A 20,945-nucleotide genomic window follows, 5' to 3' on the forward strand; every position below is an offset into this window, starting at 1 on the left:
AGTGACAGGCTATTTTTTCGGGCTCCAAAATCACTACAGATGGTGACTGCAGCCGTGAAATTAAAAGACACTTGCTCCTTGGAAGAAAAGTTATGACGAACCTGGACAGCATATTAAAAAGCAGAGATATTACTTTGCCAACAAAGGTCTGCCTAGTCAAAGCTGTGCTTTTTCCAGAAATCATGTATGGATGTGAGAGTTGGACTATAAAGAAAGCTGAGTGCTGCAGAATTGATGCTTTTGAACTGTGGTGTTGGAGAAGACTCTTGAGAGTCCCTTGGACTGCAAGGAGATCCAACCAGTCCATCCTAAAGGAGATCAGTCCTGGGTGTTCATTGGAAGGACTGATGCTGAAACTGAAACTCCACAACTTTGGCCACCTGATGCAAAGAGCTGGGTCATTTGAAAAGACCCTGATGCTGGGAAAGATTGAAGGTGGGAGGAGAAGGGAACGACAGAGAATGAGATGGTTGGATGCATCACCGACTCAATGGACATAAGTTTGAGTAAATTTCTGGGAGTTGGTGATGGACAGGGAGGCCTGGCATGCTGCAGTCCATGAGGTGGCAAAGAGTTGGACATGACTGAGTGACTGAACTGATGATGTTCCCTCTGTGCCCATTTTCTAGAGTTTCTATCATAAATGGATATTAAATTTTATCAAAAGCTTTTTCTGCATCTGTTGAGATGATCAGATGGTCTTTATTCTTCAATTTGTTAATGTGGTGTAATCACATTGACTTGCGAATACTGAAAAATCCTTGCATTCCTGGGGTAAATCCTACTTGAACATGGTGTATGGTACTCAGTGTATTGCTGGAGTCAGTTTGTAAGTATTTTGTTGAGGATTTTTGAATCTATTTTTATTAGTAATACTAGCCTATAATTTTCTTTTTATATGGTATCCTTGTCTAGTTTTTTATCATGGTGCTGGTGGCCTCATAGAATGAGTTTGAGATGATGGCTATTAACTAAAACTATTGTGGTAATCATTTCACAATGTATGTAAATCAAGCCTTTATGCTGTGCATCAAAAATTCATAGTCATTTGTGTCAATTATATCTCAATAATGATAAAAATAAAGTTAGGTTTAATCTCTTTAAATGTTCCAAAATTTTAAATATGACCTCAATCTCATATTTAACTTGCCTTCCTGTACATCTCTATCTGTTGTTAAACTTATCTAGTTTGGGCAGTGTTATTATTTATCTGGAAAGCAAACCACTTTTTAACTGGTTGTCTTGTTTCTAGTTCTGCTCCCCTGTAATAGGAGTGATAATTATGATTATTAAATGAACACTTCGTGGGCATTTACAAAGGGAAGCAGAAAATATAAAGACCCTTTATGAGTTCAACTCATGCTCTACTGTCTTTATATCTTTTCAAAATATGGTTACTTAGGGAAATGGAATAGTCGACTGAGTCTAATTTCAGCCAGATGTTTAACAAAGTCCTACATAACATCCTTATAGATAAGAAGGATGGTAGTAGTGACTGATTAGATCGGTTCATAGGGAACTTGCATGATTTTGCATTCAAAAACCACTTAAATGCTTGCTTTGTGCCAAATGTCATGCTTGATTCAATTGAGATTGTCAGAAACATTGGAGATTGATAATTCATTGAATGACAAAATACAGATTCAAAAATATCTTGAAACTGAAAAGATGATGCCTAATAAGGTGTAGGGTCATAGGCTTTTTTGTTCAGTCAGTCAGTTTCACAAATATAGACTAGGTAGACCTACAATTCATTCTAGACTTAACAGTTTCTGTGGGAAAGCCATAAATTGTACTTTATTAAGAGCACAGTAAATCTGTAGTGTATGATTGCCAAAATAGTGAATTTAATTATTGATTACCAGATGTACCTGCGGTAACATTTATTAGTCTGACAGATTTTGGGTTTTATTAGTAAAATAATTATAGTATTTATTTGATGTATTGAAATCTTGCTGTAATAAGTTGGGTTGCTTCTTTTATATTTCAGCAAAGTTTGTTAATTATTTGATATTTTTATTTGATTGATCATGTGGCATCAATGAAGCATTTTTCTTATTTCCATTTGTTTTTCTTTTGTCTTTGTTGTTCTTTCATTGTTTTATTTTGATATTGTCCCTTTGATTCTTACCTTCAATCTATTATTAGCATTTCTTCTACAGTTTCTTAGATTATATCTGGTTTAGCTATTTAAATTTTCATGCCCATATTAAATAGATACGCATTCAAATATGTAACATTCTTGTAAAATCACCATCTTCTTATTCCCAGTAGTGCCAACATGTTTAAAATAATAGGCCTCGTTTATCCCATAATGATTTAATGTTTGTGTATTCATTGACTGGATCATTTCTGTGAAAATCACCCTGAGGTTAACCTTGGAAAAATATCTTGAACATTTATAAAAGTATATTAGAGAAAGATTGATAGAAGTATAGTATCTAGAATGGGAGTCATTTAATTTCTGCTTGTATATTGGATATTATATTCTGCCCCAAGTACCAAATTTTAAGCATACTGAAAAAGTAAAGTGAAAGAAGAAGAACACTAGAAGGATTTGTGAGCACCATCACTTTAAAGAACAGTGGAAAGAATAGATAATATTTACTCTAATTAGAAAAGAATTATGAAACAAATGATAAAAATCCCTTCAAATATTTTAAAAGTTATCATGTGGAACATGGCATAGATATGCTACATATGGCTACACAGGACAAAGGAAGAAATGAAAAATTTTTGTATAATATAGGAAGAAAGTTATTAACAGTTTGAGCCATTAATAATTTTTATTTGGAAAAGGTTTAATGAAAAAATTATTCTACATATAATAAAGTAATATTTTCAAGACAAGTGAAAGAAAAAGGTGTGGGTAGAAAGTAAGTTTGCCCATCCAGATGGAAGGGAAAATATCAAGCTATGATCTAGTGAAAAATGTAAATTGGTTGGAGATAGAACTTAAGGGGAGTATCCATCTGGACTTCACAGTCCATCTGCATTCCTCAGTAACCATGCTTTTACAGCTCCTGCTGGGATTGACTCAATACCTGTACTGCTTCCTAGCCTATCTGTCTGACCCCTTTTATCTTCTCTTTCATCCCTGACCTGAATAACCCCTTGCCTGTCTTTTTATTTGTTTTTTCCAATCATAATGTAGTAATTGTGTATCTATGGAGACTTCTTAGAATATCCTAAAATGCCACCTTTTTACAAATTACCAGGTACTCACCTAAGCTGTTATATGTGTATATTTAATGATAAGATAAAGGGGACAATATAAGGAAGAACATAACTAGATATGGTAATCCAAGACATTGTGGAGCTGTGAATATAGGAATGGTGGTATCTTCTAGTTTTAATTTTCAGATCTGCTTTGTTCAGTTTTACTATTATAGTGTCAAATTAGGCAAATTATTTGAGTCTGAGATGCTTTTTTCTAATACTCATACTCACTGATGAATCTTAATATTCCCTAGATCACTGTGCAGAAATACCCATAGAAGCTCAACAGAAGAAGATGATTCATCTTCAGAAGAAGAAATGGAATGGAGTAATAATAGTTTGCTTCTAGCCAATCTTTCTATACCTCAGTTAGATGGAACTGCAGATGAAAATAGTGGTAAGTAAACTAGTCTACTGTGAGCATTTTGTTATGTAGGGGCTGAAGATATATTTGATTTTGAAAAATATAATCACAGTTGGCTAAGTGAGACTATGACAATACTGTTAGATTTTGTCCTTCTCAAGGATGTTTTCTTTTGAGAGAATGTAGATAAAATATGTCTTTTCTCATTTCTAAGAGGATAGCTTTTATCAATCACTGATTAGAGCTTTATAAACTTTAATCAGTTTATTGTAACATTTAACCATAGAAAACTATAAGAAATATGCTTAGCTTATTTAAAGTGATAATGCAAAAAAAGAGTGATAATGCAAAGATGTGTGTTATTTTATGGAAACTTTCCAAGGCAATGAGATTTTTCCGCTTATTCTCTCAAAAAGCATGAATATTGATACCATCTGTTTTTAATCAAAGGCATATGTGTTTAAAATAATGACTAATAGTCAAATGTAACTAACTCTCGATTATTCAGATTGAGATATCCTAGTATGAAAACGACCTTTCTGTTGAGTTAACTATTTTAAACATACAACTGTAATTTCATATAACTTCTTTCATGGTGATAGCATCATGATATAGGAAAATATTTTAAAAATTAGAAGAGTTGAAGTTAAGCAAATTCTTTTTTTCCTCATTTCAGACAATCCACTGAACAATGAAAATTCTAGAACCCACTCTTCTGTGATTGCAACAAGCAAGCTATCAGTAAAACCTTCCATCTTTCACAAAGATGCTGCTACATTAGAGCCCCCATCTTCTGCTAAGATTACCTTTCAGTGTAAACACACAAGTGCCCTTTCTTCCCATGTTTTGAACAAGGAAGATTTAATTGAAGACCTTTCACAGCCAAGCAAACTAGAGAAAAGTCTAGATCATTCAGTCACTTCTTTTACAAATGAAAGCACTTACTCTATGAAATATCCTGGATCTTTAAGCAGTTCTGTCCATCCAGAAAACTCTCATAAAGAGAGTGGTAAGAAAGATGTCCTCCCAGTATCTTCCTGTGAAAGTAGTACTTTTGATTATGAAGACAATATTCCACCTGTTACAAGACAAATACCAAGTAGAAAGTATACAAACATTAGGAAAATTGATAAGGATGCCCCTTTTATACATATGAGCCGTCACACTAATGAAAGTACATTGGGCAAAAATTCTTTGAACTTTTCTGACTTAAATCATTCAAAGAGTAAATTATCCTCTGAAGGAAATGAAAAAGGAAACAGCACAGCTCTGAATAGTTTATTCCCTTCATCATTAAATGAAAATTGTGAATTGCTGTCTTGCTCAGGGGAAAATAGAACTATGATGCATTCTCTTGATAGCATTGCTGATGAAAGTGGACTAAATAAACTTAAAATTAGATATGAAGAATTTCAAGAACATAAAACAGAAAAACCAAGCCTCAGCCAGCAAGCAGCACATTATATGTTTTTTCCCAGTGTTGTTCTCTCTAATTGTCTCAGTAGGCCCCAAAAGCTCTCTCCTGTCACATATAAACTACAACCTGGCAATAAACAGTCCCGGTTAAAAATGAATAAAAAGAAGCTTTCGGGTCATCAAGAGACTTCTACCAAAACTGCTGAGACTGGATCCTCAAAAGATAATTATATACAAAATAATCCTTGTAATAGTAATAATTCTGAGAAAGATAATGTATTGGCTAGCGATTTAATTAAGGTCACCCGTGGAACTTTTGAAAATAAAACATCTACAGACAGTTTTGTAGACTGTCACTTTGGAGAAGGAACCTTAGAAACTGAGCAGTCCTTTGGATTGTATGGAAATAAATATACCCTTAGAGCCAAACGCAAGGTAAATTATGAGAATGAAGATAATGAGTCAAGTTTTGTAACACACAGCTCAAAAATTAGCCTACCTCATCCCATGGAAATTGGTGAAAGTTTAGATGGAACTCTCAAATCTCGAAAACGCAGAAAAATGTCTAAAAAGTTGCCCCCTGTCATCATAAAGTACATTATTATTAATAGGTTTAGAGGGAGGAAAAATATGCTTGTGAAACTAGGAAAAATAGACTCTAAAGAAAAACAAGTAATATTAACAGAGGAAAAAATGGAACTGTATAAAAAACTTGCACCTTTGAAAGATTTTTGGCCAAAAGTTCCTGACTCCCCTGCAACCAAATATCCCATTTATCCATTAACACCAAAGAAAAGTCACAGAAGAAAATCAAAACATAAGTCTGCTAAGAAAAAAACTGGTAGACAACAAAGGACAAGTAGTGAAAATATTAGAAGAACTTTGTCTTTCAGGAAAAAACGGTCACATGCTATTCTTTCTCCTCCTTCACCATCTTATAATGCTGAAACCGAAGACTGTGACTCAAATTATAGTGATGTTATGTCTAAACTAGGTTTTCTTTCTGAGAGAAGCACAAGTCCCATAAACTCTTCTCCACCTCGCTGCTGGTCTCCCACAGATCCAAGAGCTGAAGAAATTATGGCTGCTGCCGATAAAGAAGCAATGCTTTTTAAGGGTCCTAATGTATATAATAGTAAGACTGTTAATTCCCGTATAGGAAAAAATAGTCGAGCAAGAATGCAGGTTAAGAAATCAAAAACAAAGCTTGTTAATCCCTCTACAGTTTCTAAGAAAAGGAACAAACGAAATCAGACAAATAAACTAGTAGATGATGGAAAAAAGAAACCAAGAGCAAAACAGAAACAAAAAACAAATGAGAAAAGTACACCAAGAAAGCATACAACACTAAAGGAAGAAAAACTAAAATCTCAAGCTGGTACTGAAGTGAAATTTGTGCTGAAACATCAGAATGGGCCTGAGACCGCAGATAATTCTGGAGGCTCTCAACTACTTTTTAAACAGAAAGATGTGTCATTAATGGGCTCTGCTATAGATCATCCTCTTTCTGCTCCTATCCCCACTGGAATTCATGCACAACAGAATTTATCTGGCTGCTTTTCTTCTTTCCTAGAAAGCAAGAAACCTGTAGATTTGCAGGCCTTCCCCAGTTCACGAGATGATGTGAATTCTTCTGTTGTTTGTAGTTCTTTAGGACCTGGAATCTCAAAAATTAATGTTCAGCGATCTCATTGTCAAAATACTATGTTTACTCTAAAAGAATCAAGCTTGATTCAAAAAAATATATTTGACCTTTCAAACCATTTGTCTCAGGTAGCACAGAGTACACAGATGTCTTCTGGTATAATGTCTCCAAAGATAGAAGAGAATGCAAATATACAAAAAAGCTATTTGTCATCTCTTGGAAAGTTAAATGAATATCGTAATTCCCTAGAATCAAAGCCAGACCAGACGTATGCCCCTAATTTTTTGCATTGCAAAGATAGTCAGCAGCAGATTGTGTGCATGGCAGAACGTTCAAAGCACAGTGAAACTTGTTCTCCAGGAAATGCAGCTTCAGAAGAAAGTCAGATGCCTAATAATTGCTTTATAACTTCTTTGAGAAGCCCAATCAAACAAATAGCTTGGGAGCAAAAACAAAGGGGTTTTATTTTAGACATGTCAAACTTTAAACCTGAAAGGGTAAAGCAAAAGCCATTGTCAGAAGCAGTTTCACAAACCAAAGCACTTTCTCAATGTAGGAATCGAAATATGTCAACACCTTCAGCATTTGGTGAAGGACAGTCTGGACTGGCAGTTCTAAAAGAATTGTTGCAAAAAAGACAACAGAAAGCACAAAATGGAAATAGTATACAAGACCCATTATCTAATAAACAGCAGCCAAACAAAAATATCTCTGTTTCCCTTGAGCATAACAAATCAGTTAAACGAACACGATCAGTAACATCTCCAAGAAAACCTCGAACTCCCAGAAGTACAAAACCTAAAGAAAAAATTCCCAAACTTCTTAAAGTAGACTCTCTAAATTTACAAAACTCTGGCCAATTGGATAATTCCCTATCAGATGATAGTCCCATCTTCTTTTCAGATCCAGGTTTTGAAAGTTGTTATTCACTTGAAGATAGCTTGTCCCCTGAACATAATTACAATTTTGATATTAATACAATAGGTCAAACTGGATTTTGTAGTTTTTATTCTGGAAGTCAGTTTGTCCCAGCTGATCAGAATTTGCCTCAGAAGTTCCTAAGTGATGCAGTTCAGGATCTTTTCCCAGGACAAACTGTAGAAAAAACTGAGTTTTTAAGTCATGATAACCAGAAATGTGATGAAGACAAACATCATGCCTCAGACTCAACCGCATGGATTCGATCTGGTACTCTAAGTCCTGAACTATTTGAGAAATCACCCATAGATAGCAATGAGAATCATCGCAACAATCAGTGGAAAAATACCTTTCATCCTCTAACATCTCGGTCTAATTCAATTATGGAGACTTTCTGTATTCAGCAGTCAGAGAACTGTCTAAATGAAAAATCCAGATTAAATAGGAGTTCAATAAGCAAAGAAGTGTTTCTTAGCCTCTCACAGCCGGGCAGTTCAGACTGGATTCAAAGTCATACCAGAAAAGAAATGGGGCAGTCTCTTGATGCAGTCAATACTTCTTTTACTACAATACTATCCTCCCCTGATGGTGAACTTGTAGATGCAGCCTCTGAAGATTTAGAATTGTATGTTTCAAGAAACACTGATGTGTTGACACCAACTCCGGATAGTTCGCCAAGGTCTACCAGCTCTCCCTCGCAATCTAAAAACGGCAGTTTCACTCCTCGAACTGCTCACATTCTGAAACCACTTATGTCCCCACCAAGTAGGGAAGAAATTATGGCAACTTTGTTGGATCATGACCTTTCAGAAACCATTTACCAAGAACCGTTTTGCAGTAATCCTTCTGATGTACCAGAAAAGCCCAGGTAATCAGAATTCTTTTTCCCCTTGGGTCACTCTGAATAATTACAATGTATGTAACAAAATTTGGTAACTGAGTACTACTTTCTCTCTGATACTGTATTTGTAAGTATATCATTATGAAAACAATTTTGTAATTATGGACATATTAAAAGAATTCACAAACTGGGTGGATAGTTGTACCCAGAGAAATTTATTTAAATTGATCAGTGTTGGTCTTGGATCTGTTATTTTGCAATGCATCAACATTAAAGGATTAGAGACTGTCTATGACATGATGCCAAGAAGGATGTCATAATACTTTTATAGTATTATCATTTTAAAGATGGTATTTAAGTGGTAAGCTTTCATAATTTTAAGAACTTTTTTAAAAAAGTTTGAAAATAAGCATACATATGTTTTAAATACTCTTAAGATATTTCTCTAAATGAAGATTATTTTAAGTTGTTTCTATTACATACACTCTCTTTTCATATTGCCAGCATCTTCATTCATATTGTTACTGTTGTTGTACATTTATTAGGAGTACAAGATGGACTTTGATTCCCCTCATCTGTTCTTTTAAGAATCTTTTCAGAAAAGTGATAAACAGAGAGACAGATCCATGCACACACAAAGCCAGTAGCAAAAGGTGAAGGTTTATAAATAGACCACAGCCCTGGCCTATTTATAAATCAGTAGTTAAGTAGGTATCCTATCCTGCCTGCATCACCAAGATAGAACATACCTGATAAGCGCTAAACTGGAGGACAAGGCTTAATCCAAGAAGTTTAAGGGATGGCTTTGGGCCCTGCCCCTGTGTCTTTGATCCTGTTTACCTAATCAGTTGCAGAGAGAGGCAGTTCATTTCAGCCATCCAGTCAGAAGCAGAGCAGAATTGCCAGGACTGCTGAGGCAGACCCTGCTTAATCTAAATGATGGAAGGAGATAGGATGTGCCAGCAAAGGCAACAGGCCACACTGCATGTATGCACTGACCTTGAGCAGCACTGTGTTCCTTACCCTACTGAAACAGACAGTGAATGCCAGGCTTTTTACCCAGCAGATTAGCAGTAATTTCTGCAAGAGTCCATTTAAGAAAGGGGTGAGAAAAAGTGATCAGAAATACAGAGTAGAAGTTCCCTCCTCTAAGGATTTGAAGTGAAAGGTAGAAAATCCCTCACCCTGCCTCACCCCCGCACTGCCTGGCACATAGTTTTGCTGTTCTTTTGTGCCTGGTACCCACATTTGGTTTTTTAACATGAATGGAACTCTTTATTTCACTGTCAGAATATATGAACGTATGTTCCTTAGCCATTAGTTTCCATTATTTTGGGGACTTTGACTTTACCAGTAGTGATTATGGTTTATTTTTTCATCTGTATTTTCTTCCTTAGCCTTGCACATCTTCTTAATTCTTAGTTAACTTAGCATGTCCTAGTCATTTACTCTGTGTTACTATTAATTGTTGTCCAACTTTGGCGCTTATTCTGCAGTTGAAATAAAAGGATATGATAGTCATTATATTTGAAATTTGTACCCTATACAAAGTTTTCTAATTAAAAACTATGTATTCACTGTAGAAAATTTAGGAAAAGAAGAAATAAAAATGACACCATTTCTCTACCTAGTAACAACCATTATTACTATTTTAATGTTTTCATTTTTCAGTATAGTTTTTATTTTGTTTTATTGATGTGTTCTTACTATAATCACAATATTATGTTGAAACTGATTCACTCACCACTATAATGTAAACATTTTCCAAATTTATGAGTGTCTTGAAACATCATTTTAAATGACTGCATAATATTCTATCACATGCATATTACTAGACAGAAACGTTGTTCTCTGTTTGGCTACTATAGAGAATTATGTGATACCGTCTTCATAAAGCATTTCTTGTATTTTGGAGTCTTTACTTAAAACTCTCAAAATAGGATGACTGAAAAATTTAAGGCTCTTGATATATATTATAGCATGAGTTGTAGCAGTTAGCATGCTGCTGACAATATCCAAGAAAGCTGAACTTACCACACCTCAGCAATTTTTGCTTATCTTTTACTTCATTATGATCTCTGTATTATTAATATTAGAGTTGGGTATAGTCACATATGTGTACTCATTTCCTTCGATAACAATAATTCTCCTAATTTTTCATAAAGCTGCAACGTAGGTCCAGGGAAGGTGCTAATCCTGATTATGGAGTTAACTAGTAAGAGCTAGAATCTTTCCATATATAGGGGGAAAGGAAATGTGGTAACTCTGGTGCTGTTCCTGCAGCTCCAGTCAAAAATAAGAATTCAGTTCATTGAGTTTTATCTAAAAGTGACCAGGTCATTGGGGAAATCATGCCCTACAAGAAGTAATTGCAGAAACTAAGAATGATCTTCATACTCATGAAAGAGATACCATGAAGAAGAAAAAGTAATATTATGTTGCTGCAGAAGGCATAAATACATGACCTATGGATAGGTTAGAGAACGAAATTTAGCTTAATACTTACAGTAACTATTAGAAACGAGGCCAGGTTTCCTTTTAAGTAGTGATTCTTCACATACATTAGTAGCACTTAACCTTTGTGCACCTTGCCAACTGCTAAGTTCTTACGTTAGTATTAACCTTTTTCATGTAAAGGGGAGAAAGAATTACGGTAGTTTACATCAATTGTGTGTGACTTTTGTAATGTTTGAGGGAATTTGGCAGGGTATAAAGACTTGTTTGAACTGACAGGCTTTGCTAGACTGCTGCATAGAGAGTAGAGAATGTATAAAGAGGTTATAGATAAAATCTGGGGTATAGTCTCTGATGATAAATTCTTCCAGCATTTTAATTCTTATATGGTGACAGTGGAAAGTTATTTAAGATGAATAGAGGAAAGGAATCGGATGTGTCTGTACCATCTCCTAAAAAGAAGGCTTCATTGGACACTTTCTTTCCCTGGTATTGATGATACCTTCCAAAGGAAGTTAATTTAGTAGTCATATACCTGTTAGAAAAAGCATATTGAGACTAAAGATAGAATGTACCTGCATAAAATATATGTTTGTGGAGGTTGGGGCATAGGATGTGGAAATGGAAGAAAGAAATAAGCATTTTTAAAACTCCAAAAAGAACTTTTAAAAATCTCTAAGTTAAGGAGCTAAATATTTTGGTAATTTTTCTTTGAGACAAAACAGTTCTAAAATATGTTGTTTATAGGGAGATCGGCGGACGGCTTCTCATGGTAGAAACTCGACTTCCAAATGATCTGGCTGAGTTTGAGGGAGACTTTTCTTTGGAAGGACTTCGTCTATGGAAAACAGCCTTCTCAGCAATGACTCAAAATCCAAGACCTGGGTCACCCCCTCGCAATGGCCAAGCAGTTGTCAATAAAGGATCAAGTAATAACCGTAAAATGGCTGAAGATAAAAAAATTGTGATCATGCCTTGCAAATGTGCCCCAAGTCGACAACTGGTTCAGGCATGGCTTCAAGCCAAAGAAGAATATGAACGTTCCAAGAAACTGTCTAAAACGGAGCCAACTAGAGTTGTAAAATCTGCTGAAGACTTCAGCTCTTCAGTTAATCCAGATGACAGACCTGTAGCGCCTCCAAAAATGGATACAACTCCACATACACTCCCCACTACAGCACATACCAAGGAAGATGTTGACAATTCTCAGATTGCTTTACAAGCGCCAACCACAGAATGCCATCAGACTGCAAGTGAAAGTCAGACGCTGCCACTAGTTGCTTCTGCAGGTGATGCTGAGAAAGATCAGGATGATGACGATGACTATTACATTAGTTATAGCTCTCCTGATTCTCCAGCAATTCCCCCTTGGCAACAGGCAGCATCCCCAGACTCCAAAACATTAAATGGAGATGAGAGACCCTCATCACCAGTAGGGGACCTGCATTCTCTGACTATTGAGAACTTACTAAAGCCTGTAAAAGATGGTGTACAGAAGAGCCCCTGCACTGAGTCCCAGGAGCCTCTAGTGATATCCCCAGTTAATGTTAGGACAAGAACTGAGATATGTGAATCACTTTGCCTTCATAGTACACCAATCATACAGAGAAAACTAGAAAGGCTTCCTGAGGCAACTGGCCTTAGCCCTTTGTCAACAGGTAAGTTTACAAATAACAAAATCACCATGGAGCTCTTCAAATACCAGAAATGAAAGCAGCATTGACTATGTAATGAAAATCAGAGCTTTTTAAATGTAATTTTAGCTCAGCTAATGAGAGGTTATTGTTATTTTATCCTGTCTTGGATATCATCACATGATAACTTTTTTATCTTTCTGCTGTGAAATATACTCACATCTGTTTCCATCCTTTCTTCTTGCCTTCTGGGTAAAATGTAGGAGCCCTCTCAGAAACCTTATCTTCTTTCTCAACTTAATTTCCTACTGGCTTTGATGTATATCCAGATATTTCCCACCCTGTAAAATAGAAAACCAAACACCTGTCTTGACCTTCTGTCTTTTAGCCTGTACTCTTTTTCCTCTCACTTAAAGCCAAATTTCTTAAAAGATCTCTCTGAGTTGATAGCTCTATTGCTTTACATCATACTCATTTGTCAGCCCACTCTGAACTGGATTCTGCCCCCATCAATTCACCAGTATGGATCTTGTGAAGATTCTCTGCGATCTTCATGTAGCTAAATCCAGTGGATGTTTTTCAGTCTTTCTATCGCATGCCCTCCAAGCAGCCCTTGTTCTTATGACCACACCTTCCTTCTTAGAGCTGCTTCTCCCTTTGGCTCTACCCCTACTTCTCTGTTTCTTCCCACTTGCTTTCCTTTGAAGTTTACCTCATATTCTCAGTTATTATCTAAATATTGTAGTTTATTAGGGCTTAGCCTTAAGCTTTCTTTACTCTGTGTTCTCTCAATGACCTAGTTCCTGCCCACAGAATTGATAATTCACAAATTTTAATTTCTAGTTTAGAATTCTCTTTAAAGCTTCAGAATGCTATATCCAGCTACCTTTGGCATTTCTACTTGAATGCTCAAAAGCACCACAAGGTCAGTATTTTTTAAACTTAGTTTATGATCTCATTGTATCCATTCACTACCAATCACCTAGCACGCTTTATACACACGCATACATGCCCACACATTGAAAACTATTCCTAATTTGAATGGACAGTACCACGAGTTCTGTCACTGAGTTACACGGGTCAGAAACAGTGGTCTTATTTATAATATCACCTGATTCCCTCACTGCCCATCCTGTGGTTTTCACACTTCTTTGTTTCCTAAATTACCCAAAACTCTCTGCCTCTGTCTACCAAGGTACTACCAAGCCCTCATCTCTCACCTGGGCTTCTACCCTAGCCTTCTTATTCACCCTTAACAATTTCCAGTTTTTTTGTTTGGTAATCAGGGAAAATTCCCACTCTTTTCCTAGTTAATTTCTATTCTTTCTTTGTATTTTAGCTCAAAAAAGCTCTCCAAATTCCCTGACTAGATAAAATTTCTCGATTATCTTCTGCTTTGTTGTACTTATCCCAGTTATAATTTTACTTTTCTATATGTATTTGATTAATGTCTGATTCTCTCTCTAGACCTCACAAGGGTACAAGATTATTTTTTTCTTCATCTTCATAAATACTTGATAAGTCAGTGAATAAATGGATTAAATGGTTCCCTAGGGTAATAACTGAGGAATAAAATCCAACAACTAAAATCTAAATGTTTTTATTTAATAGTACAAATATTAAAAGTTATTTTAGTGTGGGAATCACAGGTTGGAATCAGTTTCATTTTTAAATTGTGAAATCTTTGTGAAGAATTTATAGGACCATACTCATGAATGGTACCTAGGAGTTGGAACAACAAAAATTAAAAAAAAACAAAAACACTGAAGCAGGCAATTTTGATTTGTATGTTAAATATAAAATTTCTTTCTACAGAACCAAAAATCCAGAAATTGAGTCATAAGAAAGGAAGTAATACTGACGCTCTTAGAAGAGTACTCTTAACACAAGCAAAGGTAACTATGCTAAACATATTTAAAGATCAGTGGAAGATCCATTCTTATTCTTGGATTTCAGTTAGATAATTGATAACTTTGTGTCTCAATTTTTTAATAATTTTATTATATTTTTGCATCATTTATTTACATGTCTTTGAGACAACAAGAAATTGCCTAATTAAAAAAATTTTTTTTTGTTGTTGGGATCTAAAAGATTCTTATATGTAAATACAAATATTACAGAGAAAGTGAATATGATAGCCAAAATGTGGATTATGAGGATACAAATACATTAACTGATTACTGGCAAAATCAGAACAATCCAATGACAGCAGAGCTCAAGTAAGTGATTTTTGATCCCACCAAAAGTATATCCTTTTTCTTGGTTTATTACTTTTTTCTCAAATATAGCATTATTGATTTTTCAGTTCATTTTGCTAAATATCAAAGGAAAGCAACATTATTTATTACCAAAACTCTGAAAAATCATAAATGTCTTTATTCAAATACTAAAAATTGTTGTAATACTTAACTGGAAATACATGGTTATGTGAAAAAAAGTATGCATTAGACATGTATCCTTAGAAATATATGATAGAGATCACTTCTGTATTGGCCACTTCTCGTAAATATCATTAACTACATAAAATATATTTTAGTATTTCTATTTTGAGATTACAAATGCTTTTTAAAACTATCATTTTTAAATCAGTATTGAATTAAAAGTCATATATATTAAAAACAAGTATGAGTGCTCTATCAACATAAATCAACACTTTCAGGAAAATGATTAATGGATTTGGAAATCAGAATATATATTTTTTTATTTAAAAAAAAAATAGATTCCATTCTTTCTAACCCCTTGAAAATAATACTTTAGTTTATCTTTCAGATACATGTTGTATTAGGGTAAAATACAAACCCACAGTTTTAAATCTTTTATACATTTTTAGCCAGACTACTTGCAAATATATTGCTTGCTTGCTTGCTTGTCATATTTCCAAGAAAGGTCAAGATAAATGTCCATGTGGTACAAATGTCAACTCTCTACAAAGCTATTATTTTCTGTATTGGGGGTTTGTAAACTCAAGAATCAATATATGGTTGACTTAACAGATTATATCAGATATTTCTACACATACCCAGTTCTGGTATCTTGAGTTACTAGCCTGAAAAAATGCAAATAAAATACTTAAGTTTCTTCTTTTACTTAAGGAGATGGTACTAATTTATCATGTATTACTAAATGCATAAAGTTATCTAAGCAGAAATAAGTAATCAAAAGAAAGGAAATGATTGCTCATTATTTTTTTCTGCCTCTGTGTGTTTTTTTTTTAATAGAATCAATTTGCAGCAGTAAATACCCCAAAGAAAGAAACTTCTCAGATTGATGGACCATCCTTAAACAATACTTATGGTTTCAAAGTCAGCATACAAAACTTAGAGGAGGCGAAAGCTTTACACGAGGTAAAACTGCAACAGTAAGGACACATACACATTTCAACTCTTACGTTTTATTCTGTGGTACAAGTACAGAAATTTTTTACAGAGAGAGGACTACACTGAATTCTATACCTGTTCATCTTTATCTTGTTCTTATTATCCTTACTATTTTATGTATTTGTATGAAACAGAGAAACTTTTAAAGTAGTCATCAGTTATTGAGACTGCTTTGTGGTTTCACAATTTTCTCAAACCTTATACCTGAAATTTTTAAAAAGAAGCTAAAATTTAGAAAACGTTTCTCAGCTATTTGAAACTCTGTATATTACTCTGGGATTGTTATATTACCATGTTATATTACATCCCTACCTACTTGCATTGTCTGTTTGGTTGACTTAGTGAATTATTGTTTGTACAGTTCATTTGTTCATGTAATCTTTATAACCCAGTTATCTTCACAGCACAAACCATATGCAAAGACTTCGCTATCTTGAAAAAAATGTACATTCTTACTGGAGAATATATATGAATGGTTCACTGTAAATTTATCTGTATTCACTGTTAATTTATCTGTGTTTACTGTAAATATTTCTGTAAAGAAGACACAACTCAGAACATGTCTGATTGGCACAGAGGTGAAATTAGGATATATTTTCATTGTTTATTTGTGTGCCGTCAGAATGGTAGCTACTAACATATGTTTATTGAGAATTTTAAGTTTGGCTTACATATCTAGGAATGAAATTTTAGATTTCATTTTAATTTTAAGTAATTTATTTCCATTACAACGTTTGCAGCCTCACTGAGATGTGCCATAAATGTAAAATGCATACTGATTTCAAAGACTTAATAGGAAAAAAGAATATGAAATACCTTATTAGTAATTTTTTATATTGATTACATGTTGAATGGGTAGTTTTGATATATTGATTATGTGAAAATATTTTAAATTAATTTAACCTATTCTTTTTTAATGTGAGTACTGGAAAATTTTAAATTATGAATGTGACTTTCATATTTCTTTGGGTCAGTACTGGTTTATACAGTTGTTTTATGTCTTTGCCCTTATAGCTGAGAATATGATTTTTTTGGTTGGGTTTTTGGTCTCCAATAGGTTCTATCTTCTGAGGATTAGATGAGTTGACTAAGAAAAATTTAAATATTGTCCTCATTTTTACCCTAACTTTGATCTAAGATTTTTACTTTTTTAGAATTAGATCAGAACATAGTCTACCTAATAGTTTATTTGCACATTTCTTCATTCAGCAGCATTCATTTAGTTCCTGTTTTATATCTGATTCTATACTATCCCCTGAAGTTCAGATAAATTAAGTAACAAGCTCAGGAATGTTTATCTTATCAAGTACACACCCAAAATTCCAAAGTTAAAGAAAATACTTTGTAAAAAATATTTATTAAAGCAAATGTGATAGACCTTAACAAAAAGACTTGTTGCATTTGATTTTTTCTGTTATTATCTGAAAAACGTATTTTCCTTCTTATACTGTTGTTTTATTCTATGTAACCCTATTTTAGAATCTTGGGCCTTCTTGAAGTTAAAATCTCTCTGAAGGTCTGGCAAGTTGCTCGTAGCTTCCTCACATGCTTTTTGTGTCTCAAGACACAGTCCAAATAGCCACCTGGTGGTCAGATAGGGAATGCACCAAAATAAAACTACTGTACTCTATTCCCTTTACTAGGAAATTGTGCTCCAAGCATTTTTCCTCTTTTCCATTACCCTGGGCTAATCTCTCTTTCTCTCTTCTACATATAAAGTACTCAGTGCAGAAAAAGAGGTTTGTATTCCCTTTTCTTACCCCCTTCTTTACTGATTACACTTGGTAAATCTCTCTCCATCTCTTCATTCCATATGTTGGCTTAAAAAAAGTACCCCTAAGAACTATAATGCATTTTATATTGAGGAGTGAAAAGGCAAAATTGGAGTGTGAAATTTGGCCTAGTGTATAACTAAATCAACCTCCAGAACTCTTTTGGCCCGAAATTGTCTTCAGTCTTCTCCATAGTTTTTCCACATGTTCCTTCTTTTCTAATTAAACTGATTTTTTGTTTTGTTTAGGTTTAGGGAGATGGTTTCCATTTCACAATTTTTGGAGATTTGTTTTATTCCATATGCCTTATACATAATTAATGTTCTTTATATTTTAAAAAGTACTTAATAACAAATTTACTGATGAATGCATGCACTATTACATGTACATGGTAAAAAACTTCAAGACAAAAATATTTACATTGAAAGTAAGCTTCTCTCCCATATGAATTCCCTTCCCCCAAAACAGTAAACAGTTTTGTGTTTTTTGTCTCTTTGCAGACATTTTCTATGCATGTGCTTAACATTTTTTATATATGTGGAAGCATATTACACTCATTTATTCCATTTATCACTGTATTATGGTGATCTTTCCATATTAGGACATATAGATCTGGTTCATTCTTTTCAAAATGTTAAAGGTTACAGAGTATTCATTCTGTGTAGCATTTATGTATGCCACCTAATTTATTGGCAGTAACCAGTTCCAAACTGATAGAGATTTAGGTTTTTAGTCGTTTATAATTTATAAAAACTGAAAATAGTATCATCTTAGTAAACATCTTTGTGCATTTTGTGCATATATTTTGGCCACATAGTATATCTACTGGATACATTCTCAGGAGTAGGAATGCTAGATTGAAGGACATGTCTTATTTTTAATTGAAATAGTTGATTTACAATATTATATGTTTCAGGTATATAGTGATTCAATACTTTTATAGATGGTACTCCATTTAAAATTATTATAAAATAATCGCTGTATTTCCTTGTGCTGTATAATATATCCTTGTTGCTTATTTATTTTATACAAAATATTTTGTATCTCTTAATCCTCTATCCCATCGTGACCTTCCCGCCTTCTCTTCCCAGTGGTAACCACTAATTTGTTCTGTCCTTATAAAATTTTGATTGATATTATTTAGTTGTCCTCCAGAGATACCTACTAAATTCTACTCCCATCGCTAAGGAGAATTTCTGCATTTAAATTTCAACAGATGGCATGCACGATAAATACAAAATATAGATCCTTTATTAAATTAAGGTGACCTGAATAATTGCAGTATTGTAACAGTACTCTCCTATTTTCCACTGCCAGATATCTGTATATCACTGGTACAGTAATGGCTATAATTCCAGCTGTAATCATGAATCCAATCTATATCTTTTTTCCTTATCCAGAGTTTATTCTTAACTCTGTCTTAGAGAAGTAAGTAAGGATTACTGTTAAGTGTTTTTATTGGCATAGGAAGTTAAGTGTAAAAAGCAAAAATATTACATTTTTTGGATTACATGTCAAAGAGAAAATGTACATGGTCAAAAAACTGGCTGTTGTGTTTGACATCTTACAATTCTTATGATTTTTGTTTTCAGGAAAAACTATTTTAAAAATTGTCTATTATATATGAAAGTCTAAGTAACTCTCAGAGAATTAACAAGTAGGAGTTTCAAACTAAAAAGTAGAACTCTTTTGAGTTTAAAGTACAGGTAGAACAATAGTTAACTGAATGGAAAGTAAAAAGTAATAGACTTTGCTTTGAATGTACCTTTTGGCCTAGTCATTCTTTCTCAAATAGAAATTGAGAGGCACTGCATGTACTCTAGAGAGAGTTTTTAAAAGAAAAACATGAATTGATTTAATCTGATCTTACAACTAAAAACCTAGTTTTAATTTGTGAATGTGTCCTATATAGCATTTTTCTGTAATTTTACACATGTATTTCCTCAGAGCCTTAGTGAAACATACTACTTTCAGTTTGTCTCAAAAAAATGCTTAAAACCATGGTATTTATTTCCTTTTATAGATACAAAATCTTACCCTAATCAGTGTGGAATTACATGCTCGAACTAGACGAGACTTAGAACCAGATCCTGAATTTGACCCAATCTGTGCTCTGTTCTACTGCATCTCATCTGACACTCCACTACCGGATACAGACAAAACAGAACTCACAGGTGTAATAGTGATTGATAAAGACAAGACAGTGTCTAGTCAAGGTATTGATCATTTTTATTAATTTTATACCTACATACCCTAGGAAGTATGTAGGCTTCCCTGGTGTCTCAGACGGTAAAGCATCTGCCTGCAGTGCAGGAGGTCTGGGTTTGATCCCTGGATTGGGAAGATCCCCTGGAGAAGGAAATGCCTAGGCACTCTGGTATTCTTGCCTGGAGAATTCCGTGGACCAGGGAGCCTGGCAGACTACAGTCCAGGGGGTCCCAAAAAGTTGGATACGACTGAGGGACTAACACTTTCACTTTCACCGGAGGAAGAACCTTGTGTTGGGGCAGTTTCTTTGCTCAGGGTCTAAACCAAACAAGCATAAAGAACTCCTCTCTACCTCATGGTTAGGAACTTCCTCAAATAGTACTATTTTGTTGATTATGCATCTGTGAGTTTCCTACCATGCACATCTTATAGTCTTATTGTGTCAGATTAAAATAACTAATTCCCTGGTGTTAAACAGAACTTTAAATACTAGGATACATTCACCTTGGCTTTGATGTATATTGTTTTAGCTATTGCTGTATTCAGTTTGCCATTGTTATATTAGGATGCGTGCACCTATGTTCATGAAGAATTCTGGCATTTAATTTTCATTTCTTATATTGTGCTCATAAAACTTTGGTAATAAAGTTTTGCTAGCCTTAAAAAAAGAACTTCTCTCTAAATGTTTGCTGAGGTGGGAATAGGAGGTGTTGTATATAATTTGGTCTTAGATTCATTATTCTTGAATTACTGTTAGAAGTTAGAAGCAGTACAATATAAACAGCTTAATAAAATTTCCAATTAGCATATCTAATTTGATCTAAATATTATATAAAATACTAATTGTTACTGTTGAATTCAAATGATATTGTATCTATACGTTGGGTAGACAGTCCTCCTTATATATACATGCTGGTATTTTGTTGCTAATACAGAGTTTTTCTTTGCTTTAAGAAGTTAAGTTATGGACTTTCCTGGTGGTCCAGTGATTAAGACTCCACCCTTCCAGTGCAGGGAGTACAGGTTCAATCCCTGGTCAAGGAACTAAGATCCCACATGCCATGCAGTGTGGCCAAAAATTTTTTAAAAAAATTTTT

General features: G+C 34.2%; 1 protein-coding gene across 6 annotated transcripts in view; it reads left to right on the top strand.

Moving 5' to 3' along the window:
- The window catches only part of REV3L (REV3 like, DNA directed polymerase zeta catalytic subunit), a 178,132-nt gene that overhangs the window by 99,494 nt on the left and 57,693 nt on the right, over positions 1-20,945 (top strand). For all 6 annotated transcript variants that reach the window (XM_027551194.1, XM_027551196.1, XM_027551197.1 and 3 more), the window contains 6 exons: positions 3,474-3,616; positions 4,260-8,430; positions 11,605-12,515; positions 14,307-14,386; positions 15,710-15,835; positions 19,664-19,856. In XM_027551194.1, coding sequence (XP_027406995.1) covers positions 3,474-3,616; positions 4,260-8,430; positions 11,605-12,515; positions 14,307-14,386; positions 15,710-15,835; positions 19,664-19,856 — 5,624 coding nt within the window. The remainder of the gene's footprint in view (positions 1-3,473; positions 3,617-4,259; positions 8,431-11,604; positions 12,516-14,306; positions 14,387-15,709; positions 15,836-19,663; positions 19,857-20,945) is intronic.

This window comes from Bos indicus x Bos taurus, chromosome 9 (assembly GCF_003369695.1).
Source record: "Bos indicus x Bos taurus breed Angus x Brahman F1 hybrid chromosome 9, Bos_hybrid_MaternalHap_v2.0, whole genome shotgun sequence".
In the NCBI taxonomy this organism is placed as follows: Eukaryota; Metazoa; Chordata; class Mammalia; order Artiodactyla; family Bovidae; genus Bos; species Bos indicus x Bos taurus.